This window comes from Monodelphis domestica, chromosome 1 (assembly GCF_027887165.1).
Source record: "Monodelphis domestica isolate mMonDom1 chromosome 1, mMonDom1.pri, whole genome shotgun sequence".
NCBI lineage: Eukaryota > Metazoa > Chordata > Mammalia > Didelphimorphia > Didelphidae > Monodelphis > Monodelphis domestica.
The window spans coordinates 64,948,905-64,968,147 of record NC_077227.1 but is presented as its reverse complement, the minus strand read 5'-3'; the positions used below and the strand labels follow the sequence as shown (position 1 = coordinate 64,968,147).

Sequence of the window (19,243 nt, the reverse complement as noted above, 5' to 3'; positions counted from 1 at the left end):
TTACCTTCTGTCTTAGAATTGGAATTAAGTATTGGTTCCAAAGCAGAGGAGCAGTAAGGGCTGGGCAATAGGAATTAAGTGACTTGCCTAGGGTCACATAGCTAGGAAGCATCTGAGAGGAGATTTGAACCCAAGACCTCCCATCTTTATCCACTGAGCAATCCAGCTGCTCCCAAGACACCTTTCAAAAATAATTTATCTAGATACCAGCAAAGTTTGACTGTGGAAACTAGAAGCACAGTCAAAAAACCTAGTGATTTCACATAAAAAGAAATGAAGTCTTGGGAATTGCAATGATCAAATACTTTGCAAAGATGGTAGCGAGACACTGCCCTCAGTAGAAAAGTTCATTATTATTTGGGCAAACTGTTAGGTACAATGTCTGCTGCAAGTCACCCTATAGCATTTTGTACCTAACTATTTAATTGTTGGTGGGATGAAGGAGAAGCTGTTTGATTTTTAAAAATTTTACAAAGTTGGGTTTGATTCTTAGACCAGTGTTTCCAGATATGGCTAGGATATAAAAACAAGGCATTAATTTTTTTTTAAACCTAAAGAAGGAGAGAAAATCACAACTTACTGCAGGATCTGGTACACAGCAAGAAAAAGGGACACCACATTTCTCTCGGCTATAACTTTCTCCACTGCAGTTAAAGTAAACATTGAGGTCCCAGTCTTCAGGGCCGTAAGCCCCACAGCACTGGTTCTACAGAACAAACACACACAAATCAACACCATTATAGCTATAGCACTGTCATTTAGGGAGCAACACACTACAACTAGACCTGAAATGGATCAAATTTCCACTCTCTCTGCTTCTCTCCTACAATCCTCAGCTTAAGAATCATTTCTATGACTACATTCATTCAGTATCTCTTTTTCCTCTGAATTCCACAGTACATGTTGCCAGTTATTACATATTTGGCTTTTATGGCCTTTTACGTGGCATTAATTCACTCTTCATATATGTACACATGCTTCCCAACCAGAGTGTTAACTCCATGAGGGTAGAAACTGTACCTTGTTTTTTTCTTTTTTGTTTTTAATCCCTCTTAGCCATTTGGTAAATTATCAGGAACGGATATGCTTGCTTCAAATGACTGATATTATCTCACCTCTAAAGAGCCTAGACATTAAAATAATTAGAATATGTTTATCAACAAACTCCAACACTTTCTTCCTTGACAAAAAAATGAACAACGGGAAAGAGGAGATACTGAATTCATCTTTTAAGGCAAATGAGAAGAATGGACAACATCAAAATGTTTTCTTTTGTTTAACATTAGCATAGAAGAAACATCATAGCATGCTGTCTACTGGCAAATGAAAAATATAGAAATGGAGATAGACAATTGTAGGCAATCATGGATGCAAATAAAAAAGGTGACTGTGCTGGTTTCCAAAATGGGACTGTTAGCATCCAATGGGTTTCTTTAGCTTCAAGTCTCCCGATAGAACAATCCCATGACATAGACAAGCAAAATCTAGAGGTTATAATGAGTTTTATTGGATCAAATAATCCTTAAAACTAAGAAGCCTAATCTTGCTTAGTTTAAGATTTCCTTAGTGTGTTTCTGTATTTGTGGTAATCTCTTTTCCATTCCCCTTTGTGTGACACAAAACAGATTATAGTCTTTTTCAGAACAAAAACAAACAAAATGCCTAAGGAAGCTAGGTTTTTGAAGAGAAAGAACAGAGAGCTTATCAAGGCTCAGTCCCTTAACATGGCCCACCCCAGGAAGGACAAGAGGTGTTTGTTTAGCTCTTGTTCAAAAAATCCAGATGCTGAGCAGGGATTGATGGTGGATGAAAAACCAGAGGAAGTGAAGGTCTTAGACAGAAGGGTTCTGTCCAGGAGCTCCCCAAAATATCCTATGGAGGCTAATTCTTCTTGGTCTGACCAGGCTTCCTTCAAGGTCAGCTTTCTCGAACAGGAAGGGAAAAAAGTCCCTCAGAGAGATAGGATAAGAATAACGTCCAACCAAAAGAGGATATCCTGTGGATCCTGAAGAATTACAGCAAGGCTAGGGAAAGGATTCCCTCATCTCACCAACATTTTTATATACAGGAAAAGATTGGACAGATGCTTCGGGAGAATCAAGGTTCTTAGGTATATAGAAAGGAATATTTATAGAGAATCTTCTGGGTGTCTAAAACACCACTCCAACCCCAGAGGAAATAAAAGATGCCCCCTTAGGTCCACAGTCAGACTATAGTCATACTAAAGGTCTTCACTGCCCTCAAAAAGGCATAGCCCAGATGGCAATGGCATGTTCACAAGGCCACAAGGTTTCTTCAATCATCCAAGGAGACAATGAATGGCAGGGATATGAGAAAGTTTCTCCTTAAAATTGAGAATGGACTGCATGGGAGCCATTGGGGAAATAATCCTAAAATTTATGAGTAACTCTGGTCAATATTTATAAGAACCTTCCCTATGCTTCTAATAAAGTGCTTCTAGAATCCAGAAAAATCTATCCAAGAGGATTAAAGGGTCCACCTTTTAGAAGCTTCCCCAGCACTCCTACCCCAAACCAAAGCATTTTGAGGAGGCACATATGCCTTGACTCTCCCTCTGCCAACTCAACCCATCATTTCCTCCATTCCTTAGGAAGACATTTTTATGAACTCATTCTTTCCTTCTAAAACCTTCCTCTGCTCCTCACTTCCCTATTATTGTCAAGGGCAGTTAATTAATGTCCAAGGCAATATCATTTTCCCAGTCCCTCAGGTGCACAACTTGGCTACCATGCTCAATTCCTCCCTCTCATCTCTCACATCCAACCCATTACCAAGGCCAGTTGATTTCATCTTCCCAACACCTCTCAAATATGCCCCCTTCTCTCCTCTGACGTTGCCACTACTCTGATGCATCACCTCCTACCTGGACTAATTCTATATATAGCATGTTGGTAGGACTGCCCACCTCGAGTGCCTTCCCTATTCCAACCCATCCTCCATTTAGCCACCTAAAGCACAAGTTTCACAATGTCATGTAGGCTACCATTACATTCAGTAAACTCTAATGGCTCTCTAATGGCCTCCATATTCCAACAGAAAAGGCTCTCTTTGGCATTCAAAGCCCTTCATAACCTAGCTCCCATCTCTCTCTCCAATTTCCTTACATCTTTTTTCCTCTACCACCCAAGGACACTGGCCTCCCTGCTATTCCATTAATAGGACATTCCACCTCTCAGCTCCAGGCATTTTCTCTGGCTGTCTTCTAGGCCTGGGATGCTTAAGATGAAGCATCAGCTTTAAAATCCCAGAACAGGAAAAAGGCAAAGAAAAAGCTGTCATGGGGGCAAGGACACCCACCAAAGGACAGGGTGACTTACAGCTTTCTGCAAGGAGTCAATGAGGTTCTGCAGATCGATGTCATCTCGGTAAGACTTGATATTGATCTCGAAGAACTCCCTGAACCTGTCTCTCACCCAGTCTTGGAACAGGAAGGCCAACATCGCTACTGCCAGCTCCAGGAAAAATATCAGCACAATAGCCCCACAGAACTAAAAAGAGGGGGAAAAGTGAGAGGAAGAGAAAAAGGAAATGATTCCCCAAACTCTCCAGACTGGAGCCCCCTGTGAGAACTGTCCCACTCTTCTGCAATATATAAGGGATCCCTTTTCTCCGAGCCTCTCTAATATTTACCATTTGGGACAGGAACAAGGGCTATGAATGGTGTTTGACTGCGAATGTGATAGGGAGATGCCAGAGGAACTTTACCTACCAATGCAAGCTAGGTTCTTCTCTACTGTTTCTCTACTAACTCTTTGTTGCCTAGAGCAGTGATGTCAAATTCATACAGAAATGGGAAAAGCTCACAAAAGGATCCCTGAAGGCTGCATGTTGAGTTAGAAAACCACAGATTAGCATTATTCATGTTCAATTGTATTTTTATTTATTTTCCTAAATATTTTCCAATTACATTTTAATCTAGTTGGGACCACCCACAGCCACATCAGGGAGTTTTTGCTACCTGTTACCTGAAGCAGGTTAAGTTGTTTGCCAGGAGTCATTTGAACCTCAATGTTCTTGGCTGTGAGATTGACTCTATATTCACATTACTGGAAGCCTCGTGTAATACTTATCTATTAAAACCTGAGGATCCACATTGAATTTTCCTCAATAGGGCAAAAGCTCTACAAGCCCATCGTATAGGTCACAATCACAGATTTATTGATTGTGGTAATATAATAACATATCAATATAGTCACATTGTATAATAGCATAAAATGTATAATAGCATCATATAATTGGAGAAGGAAATGGCAAACTGCTCTCAGTATCTTGTCAGGAAAACCCCAAATGGGTCCACGAAAGTCTAACCCAACTGAAAGGACTGAACAACAAAGTATCATTCATCTTTGTTATACTATATTGCTATGTAACACACTATTACTACCATTTATTTCATGAATTGGGAAGGAACGACTATTCTAACTCACTCATTTTATGACTAAAGCACTAAGGCGCAAATTCAAACCCAGGTCCTCTGATCCTAAATTCAGCAGACTTTGCACTGTATCATGCTGGTTTTTCCAGTTCCTAGGACATCTAGCACAGTATTTCACCCTTAGGATATGTCTCTGTGCTTGCTAATTGACTCACTAAGCCTCTACCCACTGCAACAGTCACAAGGAAATTGCAGATTTGTACAGAACTAGGAAATGTTAGAGCTAGCAGACCTTTAGAGACCATCTAGGGTAGAGAGGAGAGAAGCACATAAAACATTCCATGTGTGCTATCTAAATTCAGAACAGGGAATACAGAATGATTCAATAAATATAAGAAATAATACATCGCAAAGCAATGTAACAGGTGTTTTCCCACCAGATCCTACTGAATTGTAATTGAAAGTTTCTCAAAATGAATTTATCTAAATGTAACTCTACTTTCTCAAAATCCACAAACATTTCTCATTTAATTCTATCGAAAAGTGATCGTTCTGAGGGGTTTGCATTATATATTATTCAATGGAGAGATGGGGGATGAAGGAAGGGAAGAGTGGCACATGGAAATACAAATTAATGGGAGGGAATCGATGGTTTATTGATCTGAACTCTAGGGAATCAGGTCCCTTCCCCACTGGATATTCCCATGTGTCCTAGAGTTGTGCCTGTGTTGAGGGGCAGAGAAGCAATAAATAACTCTAGTACTAACCAAGTCAAAGCCTTCAAAAACAATATTAATTGGTAGACTATGATTGACTAATGGGGATTGCCATAGGCATATGGCTCCCCAGACTGGACAACATCACCCTTTCTTGGTTTTCCAGCTGAGCAGGGAAATTTGCTCCTAATTTCTCCTTCCACTTCCCACCACCATTCCCTTATGGCTGAGCCAAGGTTACTTACGAACTTCAGGAGACAGATGTTTTCCCTCAGGGCTCCCACACAACCAGCAAAGCCCAGTGTGAACATCACCACTCCCACAATCAGGACCAACACGACAGGATCCACGCCATGGAGACGGGTCACTTTGGTCAGGTCTGAGAGCACACCCTGGAAAGAGTCAAAGAGACAGCAGAGCGTTGAAAGGGAGGTCAAGAGCATCTTCAAAGGAGATCTACTTTCAAATTTATAAATTAAACTAAATACACTTGTTTTTGCCTTCAAGGTACTTACATTAACTTACAAGAGAAATATTGAGGTCAGACTAGGTTAACCAAAAAGAAAATCATCCCATGGGGTACACCCTCCTTTTTCATGAAGCCTTCCTTATGTTAATTATTAAAATTCAGCAATTCAACAAATATTTATTATTCTTAATTTATTATTTACTATTGTATATCTATAATATGCAAGTCTTTATGCTAAAGGCCAGGGATAAAAAGGTAAGGGTAAAAAAATTTATAGGGGCAGCTGGGTGGCTTAGTGAATTGAGAGCCAGTCCTAGAGATGGGAGGTCCTGGATTCAAGTCTGTTGATGCTGGGCAAGCCACTTATCCCCTATTGCCTAGCCCTTACCACTCTTCTGCCTTAGAACCAATATATATGGTATTGATTTTAATATGGAAGGTATGGGTAAGGGAGAGAGAGAGAGAGGTAGGGAGGGAGGGAGGGAAGGAAGAAAGGAGGGAGGGAGGGAGGGAGGGAGGGAGGGAGGACGGAAGGAAGGAAGGAAGGAAGGAAGGAAGGAAGGAAGGAAGGAAGGAAGGAAGGAAGGAAGGAAGGAAGGAAGGAAGGAAGGAAGGAAGGAAGGAAGGAAGGAAGGAAGGAAGGAAGGAAGGAAGGAATCCAACTTGGGGGAGGAGGAAAGGAAGGACACACAGAATGGACATAATGAACATAAATAAGTATGATACAAAAGTGTAGGAGTCGGGGGAAAAAAACAAAAACAAAGGAGAAATCCAGACAATGTACTATAGGAAAATCTGAGGAAGGCAAAAACAAAAAAAGGCTTCCTATAGAAGGTGACATATAAATTATGCATTGAAAGAAGGCAGGGATTTTTTAAACAAGTTACAATATAGAATGAGTCCTTTCCAAAATGGAAGCCAGTACAAATAAATGGGGAGGCAGGAGAGTACAAGTTGGCTGCCCCATGGCTAGAGAGTAGATTATGTGAAATAGAGAGATTATGAAGGAAGTTTGAAAATATTGCTTAGAAGCAGACTTGGGGGGAAGAGGAGTATAGTGCTTAAATGCTCTGCTCAGGAATTTATATTTTTTCACTTGGGAGATAAGGAAACTGATGGATTTTGATCCATTTGGAGTATTAATTTGGCAACTGTGTAAAACAAAGATGGGAGATAAGAAGACTTAGAGGTTAAAATTGGGAGCTAACCTAGAATAAGGAAGAAGAAAATGATGCCAAAGATAACGTGTACCATATAACATCCATCATACCTGTCTCATACTGGTTTTGTGTGTATCAGGCTCGTTTCCCTCACTAGACTACAAGCAACGAAGGCAGGACCTGCCCTTTCCCCTTTTCTCATATCACCCCCAAAGAGCTGAATACACAGAGTATTCAACAATGACTGAGACGTTAGGGGTGTGAATTCTTGTACCATCTGAAGACTCAAGGGGATTATTATTAATAGGATACTAGAACTGAAATTATTATTATTGTTATCATCATCATTATAATAACTTCAAGCACTCCAAAGTTGAATCTAGAAGAGGCTTCTTTGAGGTCATGAAGTCCAACTCCCTCATTTTACAGAGAAGAAAAATAAATTCCAGAGTGGTTAAGAGATTTGGACAGGGGCATACAATTATATTACTACCACTGAAGAAGGATTCAAACCTGGCTGTGAATCCAAGCCCAAAGCTCAAACAACTACACCACAGGGCCTCTCCAAGACAAACATTCAGCCCAACTTTAAGAGAAGAGGTTCCAAGTTGCCTTTGATGAAAAAGAATGAAAACTCTTAAAAAGAGGGAGGAAGAAAGGCAATGGACTTCGGGCTTTGTGCCTGGCATTTAGCCACTAAGTTAATCCATGTAATAAAGCGAGGCTTGATCTTTGGCTCTTTTCAATATGGAACAAAATGGGAAGGAGAATGAACATTATTGTCTCCAGGTAAGGCTTCAGCTTCTTGGCAAATAACATAAATGTTTGGGGTAAATTCTGAAAACAATGAAGCTCTTAACCAAATGCACACAACCCAATTGTAGCGACAAGGACTGAAGCTCCCACAAGGTGGTGCTACAAGTCCAAGGTTTGCAGGAGTTTCAAAAACACCACTTCCAGCTTAATGTCTTCACTCCAGAGGTGGTAACCAGCTGCCTAAAAGAACAGTATTTGGGGCACTTGAGGCAATGAAGGGACACCACAGACATCCCTTAACTTCTTCCCCAAATCCCCCAGCCATCCCTCCAGAGAGCAGACTTTTCAAATAAGGATCATGAAATTGAATAAACCTTTAAAGATCATTTGTCTATTGAATCTAACACTTTCAATAAGAATTGGGACACTGAACGATCAGAAAAGATCCACACAGAGAATAGAATAGCAGACCAAGGCAGACCAAGGCCCTGAACCTAGTATTCTATGATCTTTCCACCACTTCTCATTTGGCTAGACTTTTGGTACCTGCTCCTTACCGGCAATTTTAATGCAATGTCATTGAGCTTCTTTGAAAATGAAGGATAAACATGAGGATAAGAATAAGACTATGATGCTAGACTCTTCTTCTCAAGATCAAATCTGGCCCCAAATACCTTCTAGCAGTGTGACCCTAGGCAAGTCTCTTAACCCTGTTTGCTTCAGTTTCCTTTATAAAATGAACCAGAGAAAGAAATGGCAAACTACTCTAGGATCTTTGCCAAGAAAACCCCAAATGGGATCATGAAGAGTCAGACATGACTAAAAAATGATTCAACAACAACAATCATGCAATTACTGGACCCCAACAAAGACATTACTAAGCATGTTTTCTCTGGCTCTGGTAATGGATCATGCTAGATCCTGATCCTCAGTTTAATAAACAACTTTCCCTGGACTTTTCAAGAAAAAAAAAACCTAGATATGTAAGCTTTATTTCTATAGAATTAGTCAATGGTCCAATTTCTGGTCATTATCAAAGTCACATTCTAATGATAAACAGTATTATCTAGAAGCTTCAGCTAGGAAGGAGGTAAAGAATCAGTGGAGATTCTCAGAAACTAGGAACTAAAAACTTAGGAATCCAGAATGTTTAAAATTTATTATATGTGTATATAGGGAATTTGTGTATAGGGGAGCAGAACTGGGCATAATGTAAGGAATAATTTTCTTATATGTAGAATCATCCCAACGTAGAAGGGATCACTTTGAGAGACAACACACTTCCTCCATCACTGAGAAAGTTGGAAGAAGCAGCTAGATAGCAATCAGAAATTCTGTTGAAGACTATTCCTGCACTGAAAAAGAGGTTGGATAAACCAAACACTAGTGGCCCTTCCAAGTGAAAGTTCCCATGATTCAAAGGTCAAAAATATCATTTAAAAGTCCTGGTTTGGGGGAAGCTGAATAGTTCAGTGGATTGAGAACCAGGCCTAGAGATGGGAGGTCCTAGGTTCAAATCTGGCCTCAGACACTTCTCAGCTATGTGACCTGGGCAAGTCACTTAACCTCCATTGCCTAACCCATACCATACTTCTGCCTTGCAACCAATACGCAGTATTGATTTCAAGATGGAAGTTAAGGGCTGATAGATAGATAGATAGATAGATAGATAGATAGATAGATAGATAGATAGATAAACAAATAGATATATAAATGAACAAATAAATAGATAAACAAATAAATGGATGAATGAATGATTTTTAAGTACTGACTTTTAGTGGATTTTAATCAATTCAAACTTTTCGACCCCAGCACAAATAATGCATGAGGCTACATTAAAAAAAAAAATTAAAGAGGAAAAGTCAAGTCTGAACTAGCATTTGTTGTAGTCAATAGCAGCCCTGGCATCCTGCCAAAAGCAGACAAAGGCTGCCTTGCTGCATGGCTGGAGGAGTATAGGGAGTTTTGGGGAAGGGGGAGTGGGTGGGTGGCTGGGAAGGACATAGGACATGCTGCTGTCTTCAAATATTTAAAGAGCTACAGTTCAAGGGTGCTCTTACCTTCTCACTCCATGCCCAGAGTCCAACAGCAAGAAAAACCACTCCAGCTAACTGGGAAGAAGAAAGAGAAGAGAACAGAAATTAAACTGAGTCCATGGGCAACAAAGTCCATCTTTACAGCACTCTTGGTGTAATACGCAGGCAGCCAGATCAACATCAGAGGCATCGTCACAATCCATCTGAACAACATAACAGGCAGAGCCACTCGAAGGGCAGGCCCTAGTGCCAAGGATACAATGGGGTGGGGGCTCTTTAAAAGAAATCTGCTGTCAAACTACTATATGAATTGAGCAGTTTTCCAGCCCCAGAACAAAGAAACTCTTGTCTTACTGATTTTCACGAGGGAATGGGATCATTTTAGGAGAAACTGCAAATACCTGCTCCAGCCCTCTAAAATGTTCTGGTTCAGATCAGACAGAGAAGATGAACTTTTTGGAATTAGTAAGATTACAGTTCTAGTTCTCTTATCAACCTGAGGCACAAGCAGTTATGTAAGCTATTCTCACTTCTTGGATCAGATTTCTGTTTCAGACCAAGCAAAGTTTTAAGAAAAGCTGCCTAGAAATCCAAGACCTAGGGGTAGCTAGGTGGCTCAGTGGATTGAGAGCCAAGCCTAATAGGGGGGTTCAAATCTGGCCTTAGTCACTTCCTAGCTGTGAGACTCTGAGCAAGTCACTTTAACCCCCAGTGCCTAGTAACCCTTGCCTCTCTTCTGCCTTAGAACCAATGTACAGTATTGCTTCTAAGATGGAAGGTAAGGGTTAAAAGAAAAAAAAAGAAATCTAAGATCTATTCTTGGGGATCTGTACTTAACCCTCTAGGAAACAGTCAAGACATGAGTTCAAGTCCTAACTGTGATACGTTCTGTGTAATCATGGACAAGTACATTAATTAACCTCTAAAGGAATCCCCAGACAACTCTCTATGGCTATAAATTCCATAAGAGTTGCTAATCTAAATTCATAGAATCAGATTCTGGGGCACATGTTCTTCCCTCTCACCAGAAAAAAAAAAAAACACCCAGCTAGCATCTAGACACACAAAAGCAAAACAGAAATTTGTGACTCGAGGGAATTTATATTCTATTTTCTTTTAAAACTAATTTTCTGTCTTAGAACAAGTATCAATTCCAAGACAGAAGAGCAATGATGACTAGGCAATTGAGTTAAGTGACTTGCCTAGAGTCACACAACTAGGAAATGCCTGGGGCCATTTCTGAACCCAGAACCTCCCATCTCTAGACCTGGCTCTTCATTCCCTTGAGCCACCTAGCTGCCCTGAGCTTGTATTTTATTAGAGATGAAAGTATGAAGAGTTATCCCTGACTATTCCTTCTCCCTCATCTCCCCATAATCAATGCTCCCAAGTCTTGTCCATCCATCTCTACATCATATTTTGCATCCAGTCCCTTCTCTTGACTTTCAAGTTTCTACCATAATTCAAGCCCTCATCATTGTCACCCTAAACTAGTAAAATAAATGGTCTTCTCACTTCTCTTTTCTTGTCTTCTCTTCCATCTCCAATCTTTTCCCATATGCCTGCCATACTGATATTCTTAATTCACAAGTCTGACTACATAAATCTCATTTACAAAAATCTACCATGACTCCCTATTGCTTCCAGGGGAAAAAAAATACAAATTCCACAACCTACCATTTAAGGCCCTCCATAATCTGACACTCTCACCTACCATATCAGTATTATTTCAAATAATTCCCCACATATTCTCCACTCTAGAGAAACTGGCTTCCCAGCCTTTGATCACACTATCATTCCACCCCTCACTCTCATAGACAATCTCCTTTCCATGAACAGACTGTACTCCCTCGCCTCTATTTCAGAATCCCTGGGTTCTACCAGCACCAAGAGGATTGATTTCTGCATGAAGAGAGGGGCTAAGCTAATTTCTTTTCTAACTGTAGTATTTCATTTCCTACACATGCAGTTGTTTTTCACTAACTACACATCTTCATCCTGTGTATAATAGTGACAGCTCACCATTGCATTAGAGTACTCTAAACAACTTTCAAAAGTTGGGGATCCACTCCAACAACTATCCTATTATTGAGAATATTAACTCCATTTTAGAAGTGAAGAAACTGAGGTCTAGCACTCCATTCACTGTATCCACCTACTCTTGGTCTTCTCTCACTAGATGTACACACTGCCAGTGATTGGTTGGTCCCTCCCAGAATCTCTATGGTAAGCAAACTACCAGTCACAGTCACAACTTCATTCCTCTCCTGGCTCCATATTGGTTGTTCTCCACCATGTTCCCAATCTTCCTCTATGGTCTTTTCAGTATCCTTTGTGCCTTGTCTCCTTCCGCTCCTCCCCTGGAATGGAAACTCCACGAGGGCAGGAACTGTCTTTATGTATATTTCTGAAGATTAACAATACCTAACAAATAGTACTTCATGATTCATTCCTTTAATGGCTTGGTTTAGGTTATACATAGAGTCAGAGGCAGTGTATACAAAGGTATTACCTACTATCAATAGGTTACTTTGACACATTTTTCTGACATTGACAATAGATTTATATTGATTCACCCATTTTCTTCCCCCTCCCTCCACTCCCCCAATCCAATGATTAAGCCAATCCAAGCCAAGTATACAGTCTACAAACACGTGAAGAAAACAACAAAACTAACCTGACTCATCTGAGTTAGAATAGAAGTCTAACCAAAGGAGCTAGGACAGCATCAAAAACTCAGTCTGGTTCCTTACTGAAAAATCCAACCTAACTCTTACCTCTGTTTTCTCATCTGTAAAATGAGCTAGAGAAGGAAATGGCAAACCACTCCAAGATCTTTGCCAAGAAAACCCCAAATGAAGTCAAGAAAAGTCAAGATATGATAGAAATAGGAGACCAAGAAACTACTACAAAGTCCTCTGAGGCTAAACAATAACCTTAAACTAGAAAATAACATCCCCCTCCCCTTTAGCAATTCTTCCCATCTTATTTTATACCCACTCAAAAAAAAATCTATACAAGTTCCTAAAGCAAACATTCCTAAAACAATGCTCAGGGTTTTTGTTTAAAAAAAAAGAAGAAGCATGCAATAATTTCAGCATTATGTTAATAATTAACTTCTAAATTTCTAAGAGTAAGCTGAAAAAGAACTTTCTTTTGCCTATCCATGACTTGATACCTCTGCTAATAAATAACAAGACCTTAACTTCCCAAATATTTTTTTCATCTTCACTCTCCATTCTGTACTCATTACGACTCTTCCTGTTAGCACTTTTGTGATTTTAGGCACTAATAGTACTGCCCTCTTCCTAGGGATTATGTTCAATTTACTGTCTATACCTTGTTTGCTCCTAAATTGTCTGCTGCATTAAACAGTGAAGCTCTTTGAGAACAGAGATTGCCTTTTGCCATCATTTTGAGTCTTGAGTGCTTAGTGGGGTTCCTGATACATGGTAGATACTTTGATGCCTAGTGGTTGAATGACTGGCCCCTCTGGATAATCAAGAGAGGAATGGAACTAGCATTAAGGGGAAATCAAAAAGGGCTTCTTACAGACCATAGGATTTCCATTTCGCTTGGAAGGAAGCCAAGGAGGTAGAGATAAAGAGGTAGAGTATCCCAAGGATGAGACAGCTAGTAAAAATCCTTGGAGACAGATGGAGTGTCTTGTTTGCAAAAAACCAAGGAGGTCAATGTCCATGGATCGAGGAATAAGCAATGGGGGAAGATCTAGTTATAAGGATGTTCCAGAGGCTCAAATAAGATAATGTCAATCATCAGTAAACATTTATTAAGACCTGCAAAGAGCCAGGCATTGAAAAGAAAAATAGTTCCTGCCCTTAAGGAGCTTACAATCTGGGGGGTGGGGAGGGAAGAGGAAGATAGAAGGGGTGGGGAGTTGAAGATCTAAGGGAAGGAGGCAAAGAGGAAGATGGAAGGGGTGGGGAGCTTAGGAGCTAAGAAAGAGAGGCAAAGAAGAAGATGCATAATTAGATGGAAAATTCTGAGACCTCTATAAAGGAGGGCTTGGGAAAGAGTTTATTGCTTGGCTTTCTGACACTCCAATCAGAAAAATGTGTTTAAAATATTTAAACCTCTTAGTCTTAGAGAGTGGTCTGGGGGAAGTTGTTGCTGTTTGTCCTTCCTTTTTTTTTTTTTAAAGAGGACCAATGACATCACAAGGTGAGGTCTTGACTCATCATAAATTAAACTAAAGTGACACAGAGTTGCCCAAAGCCATTAGCCTCACTCTCTTCCAGAGTCATCCAAGCCCAGTGGCAAGACAAAAGTCAGCATGAATGGCAATGGCCTGGGATGAAGTGGGATGACCTTGGCATCTTCAATAGCTGACCAAGCTCAAAGTGCTCCAGAGTGCCTACAGTCTTTGAAGGCTGCTGGCAGAAATTATTCACATCTGAAGTCTTCACATGCCTGGGGGATTAGAAACCCCCCTAACTCATTTACCATCAATCTGTCTGCCTGGACACTTTTACCAAGGTATGGCCGCAGCACATACTAGTACTTCTTGGAGCCTCAGGTGAGAGTTGGTAGAAAATTAGATACCAAAGGTAGAGGAGCAAGCCCTAAAAGGGCTCAGCAAACGCTCCCACCAGAGGTGCCAGTTCTCCCTGAAACACCCCATACCCTGAAACACCCATGTTTGGCACCTGGGGGCATTTAGAGGTTAAATGACTTGTCCATGGTAATTGTACAAGAACTTCAGATTTTCCTGACCTTATCATTCTCTCTCTTTTTTTTTTTAGTTTTTAAACATTATTTTCTTTGGTCATTTTCAAACATTATTCATTGGAAACAGAGATCATTTTCTTTTCCTCCCCACCCCCTGCCACCCCTCCCCTGGCCAACGCACGATTTCACTGGGTATCGCATGTGTCCTTGCTCCGAACCTGTTTCCTTGTTGTTGGTATTTGCATTAGGGCGCTCCTTTAGCGTCTCTCCTCAATAATATCCCCTCAACCCCTGTAGTCAAGCAGTTGCCTTTCCTCCGTGTTTTTACTCCCTCAGTTTATCCTCTGCTTGAGGATAGTGTTTTTTCTTCTAGATCCCTGCAGATTGTTCAGGGACATTGCATTGACACTAATGGAGAAGTCCATTATGTTCGATTGTACCACAATGTATCAGTCTCTGTGTACAATGTTCTCCTGGTTCTGCTCCTCTCACTCTGCATCACTTCCTGGAGGTTGTTCCAGACTCCATGGATTTCCTCCACTTTATTATTCCTTTTAGCACAATAGTATTCCATCACCAACATATACCACAATTTGTTCAGCCATTCCCCAATTAAAGGGCATCCCCTCATTTTCCAGTTTTTGGCCACCACAAAGAGTGCAGTTATGAATATTCTTGTACAAGTCCTTTTCCTTATTATCTCTTTGGGGTACAAACCCAGCAGTGACATATGGCTGGATCAAAGGGCAGGCAGTCTTTTAGCGCCCTTTGGGCATAGTTCCAAATTGCCCTCCAGAATGGTTGGATCAATTCACAACTCCACCAGCAATGAATTAGTGTCCCCACTTTGCCACATCCCCTCCAGTATTCATTACTTTCCATAGCTGTCATGTTGGCCAATCTGCTAGGTGTGAGGTGATACCTCAGAGTTGTTTTGATTTGCATCTCTCTGATTATAAGAGATTTAGAACATTTTTTCATGTGCTTATTAATAGTTTTGATTTCTTTAACTGAAAACTGCCTATTCATGTCCCTTGCCCATTTTTCAATTGGAGAATGGCTTGATTTTTTGTACAACTGGTTTAGCTCTTTATAAATCTGAGTAATTAGACCTTTGTCAGGTTTTTGTTATGAAGATTTTTTCCCAATTTGTTGCTTCCCTTCTAATTTTGGTTACATTCCTTATCATTCTCTTATGAGCCCTGCTTCTCAAAAAGTTCTATGTTCACTATTGTTATTTTTATTACTATTCCATATAACTACCTTTCAATATTTAAAGGACAGTCATCTCTTCCTCTGTCTCCCCTTTTCCAGTCTCAAGTTCAAATCCAGGCTCCAGACACTCACTAGCTGTGTGGGTCTGGGCAAGTCACTTAACTTCTGTTTGCTTTAACCCACTGGAAAAAGAAATGGCAAAACATTCCAGCATCTTAACCAAGAAAACCCCATGGATAGTATTGGCATACTATGGTCCACCAGCCACAAAGAGTCAGACAGGACTGAACAACTGAACATTTATCATCAACATCGTCATTATTATAAAAAGAAAGGATTCAAATTGGGGAAGGTGGAGATGAAGAAGATTAAGGGTGATGTCTGAAATGACAAAAGGCATTGAAACATTTTATTTTGACTTGAAGGAGGCACATCATTTTATTTTGCTTTTAATTAAAATTTTCATTTGCTCCTTTCTTCTGGCTCACCTATGAGAGTTCAAAGCAAATGAAGGGCATATTTCCTCCCCTTCATTCCTTTCCTTTCAGTTTTATTCTCTGGGGACAAACTTTTTGAAACAATCAAAGAATTAAACTAGATTTGAAGCATTCTTTTCCAAGTTACATGGTCCACCTCTTCCCATGTTTCTCTTTGGATGGTCAGAGTCAAAGAGCTGATTCAGATGTTCCCATTTGGGGATATTTTTTAAAATTATAAACTTAAATCAAAAGTGTACATTTCAAGAACAAATACAAGGAAAAAAAAAAGAGGATTATGTGAAATCATTCACTTATATTCTATATATGCTTTTTAAAAAAAGGAATTGAGGGGGTAGCTGGGTAGCTCAGTGGATTAAGAGTCAGGTGTAAGGATGGGAGACCTGGATTCAAATGTGACTTCAGACATTTCCTAGCTGTGTGATCCTGGGTAAGTCCTTTAATTCCCATTGCCTAGTCCAAGCTCCTTTATATTGAAATCAATAAAATATTGATTCTAAGAAATAAGGTAAGAATTCATTAAATTAATTAATAAAATATAGTGGAAGCAGTATGTGTCTTGTTTCACAACACAAGAAATAGGGAAATATGTAGAATAGAATTTTGTGTGTGTGTGTGTGTGTGTGTGTGTGTGTGTGTGTGTGTGTGTGTGTGTAAAACCTTAATTGTATTTTCTGCCTTCTTGGGGAAGGGTGAAGAAAAATGAGAAGAAAGGAGGAAAAAAAGAATGAGGCATAGATTTTTAGACACAGCTAATGTGGGAATTTATTTCTCTTGGATAAGCATGTTTATTACATTTTAATAACACATCATATATTATTGTTGTTATATTTTTAAAATGAATGGTAATTCAAAAATAAAAGTAGGTTCTTAAAAAATAAAATAGTATAACCCAGTGGAATTGCTAGTCGACTACAAGAAGGGAGAGGGAAGAGGGGAGGGAAAGAACATGAATCTTGTAACCATAGAAAAATATTTAAAAATAAATTAAAAAATAAAATAAATGATAAATTCAAAATGGCACTTTCCCAGTTGTACTGTCTTGTTTCCTTCTATTTTGTCTGTTTTTTAAAGTTCTTTCCTTTTTTTATCAAAATAATCCAGTTTCCCTTTTCTCTACAAATGAAAAATTAAAGAAAAAAAAATCTTTCTATTGAATAAGAATATCTGGCAAAATAAATTCACACTATTTGCCATGTTCCCAAGCTTTGTTTTGTTTTGAAGGAAGAATCAAAGTGACAACAGGATGAGGGTTTCTGGGGACTGGTCAGGGACTGGACCTTTATACCACAGATTCCCGGTCAGCTCTTCCAGGGACACTCTGTGGGCAAATGTCCCATGGACAAGGCTAGTGACTAGCAGTATACAAGACGAGAAACTGCTTAAGCACTACAGACTGCTCAGAATAAAGAACATTTTAGGTTGCTTTTTACAAATGCACATTTTTTTAGTAACAAAAAATTCTTTTTTTAAACAAAAGTAGGCATAGGGTTCAAATCCCACTTACTCAATCTGTATCATCTTGGGCATACTCATTAACTGCTCTTTTGTGCCTCAATTTCATCTTCCAAAAAAATATGAGGATTGGCTTCAATGGTCTAACATCCCTTTATGGAAGTATTAAAAAAAAAAACTTATTTGTAAAAGATATTATGAAACAACATTTTTTCTTGCCTAATAAATTCTTTTCCCTTACTTCTCTGTTTGAAGGGTGGGATGAGTCAGGACAAAGAAAAAAGGTCTTTAATTCAGCAAGTATCTGAGGAACTCTAGTCTAGGTAATATTGAAATTATTGCTTCCCCCATCCCACCTCCCACCATCATACACCCCCCCCCCAAGTGAAGCTAGCTAGATATTGACCCATCTAAAAGCAATCTTTTCTCTCTATCCCCAGAAGGGATGAAAATCTACCAATGAAGTATTTCCACTCAATAGTTCTATCAATTTAGGCTCTCCAAATAGAACTGTGGGAGGGACCCCATTGATTCCTCTAGTGGGGTGATCTGGAAGGAAGGTGATGCCAATTTTCCCTCTTAGATTCCTAGAAATTAGCTAGATGGTACAGTGGATTAAGTGCTGGGTTAGAGTCAAGAAGACCTGAGTTCAAATTTGACCTCAGACACTTACTGGCTGTATTAACTTGGATAAATCACTTAACCTGTCTGCCTTGCTTTCCTCAATTGTAAAATAAGGAAAATAATAACACAAACCTCACAAGGATGTTGTAAAGATCAAATAAGATAATATTTGTAAAAGATTTAGCATAGTGCCTAGAACATAATAGGCACCAAATAAATGCTAGTTGTTTTATTATTGTTGTTATTGTTATTATTATAATAAAGGTTAGCTAAAATTGTCTTGAAGCAGAGATGTGACAGAGGACATGGGAAACTGCCATTTTGGAAAACTTTAAGTCAAAAATGACTTGAAATTAGATTACTCTTAAATTGTCTCTCAGTCAATAAACATTTATTAAGTACCTACTACATGCCAGGCACTGTCCTAAGTGGTAGGGATGTTAAAAGAGGCAAAAGCCAGTCTCCCCCCCCCCCAGCCTTTAAGGAGCTTACAAACTAAAGTGGGAGACCACAAGCAAACAAATGTGTACAAACAAGCTATAATACAGGATAAAGAGATGATAATAAGTACCTGTCAAGTAATAAAGATTATTTCTTTCAGAGGATATCTAAATGCAGACTATAACATTAATATAGTTTTTCCCCAACACTTTTTGGCTCTAAATCTATAATCTTACATATTTTTTTAAAAACTCTTACTGTTCATCTTACAATTAATATTGTGTTATCCATTCTAAGGCAGGAGAGTGGTTAAGGACCAGACAATGAGGGTTAAGTGACTTGCCCAGGGTCACCCAGCTAGGAATTGTCTGAGGCTACATCTGAACCCAGATCCTCCTGATTTCAGGCTCTTTATCTATCCACTGAGCTACCTAGCTACCCTGGAATATAGGCATTTAATACTATATATTCCTTTTCAATATGTTAGTCTTGTTAATTTCCCCTTTATTATAAAGGAAGACTGTCTCTAAGGTGGTGGGAAGAGAGAAATGGCAGGTAACAGAGGTGATACAAAAACAAAGGATATCAATAACATTAAAAACAAGATAAAATAGGTTTTTAAGTGTATTTAACAATAGCAGGAGCTGTTGTTACAACAATCCTATGTAGCAGGAATTAATCTAAGTTATCATTATTATATTATATATTGCCTTTATTTCACAGATTGAGGAAACAAAGGCTCAGAATGATTGGAAACTCTAAGTCAGAAATGATCTGAAATTAGATTAT

General features: G+C 39.3%; 1 protein-coding gene across 3 annotated transcripts in view; it reads right to left on the bottom strand.

Annotated features, from left to right (window-relative positions):
- The window catches only part of TSPAN14 (tetraspanin 14), a 91,247-nt gene that overhangs the window by 9,924 nt on the left and 62,080 nt on the right, over positions 1 to 19,243 (bottom strand). For all 3 annotated transcript variants that reach the window (XM_007478523.3, XM_007478524.3, XM_056800176.1), the window contains 4 exons: positions 9,558 to 9,608; positions 5,358 to 5,504; positions 3,339 to 3,509; positions 581 to 706 (listed from right to left, as the gene is read on the bottom strand). In XM_007478523.3, the coding sequence (XP_007478585.1) occupies positions 581 to 706; positions 3,339 to 3,509; positions 5,358 to 5,504; positions 9,558 to 9,608 (495 nt within the window). The remainder of the gene's footprint in view (positions 1 to 580; positions 707 to 3,338; positions 3,510 to 5,357; positions 5,505 to 9,557; positions 9,609 to 19,243) is intronic.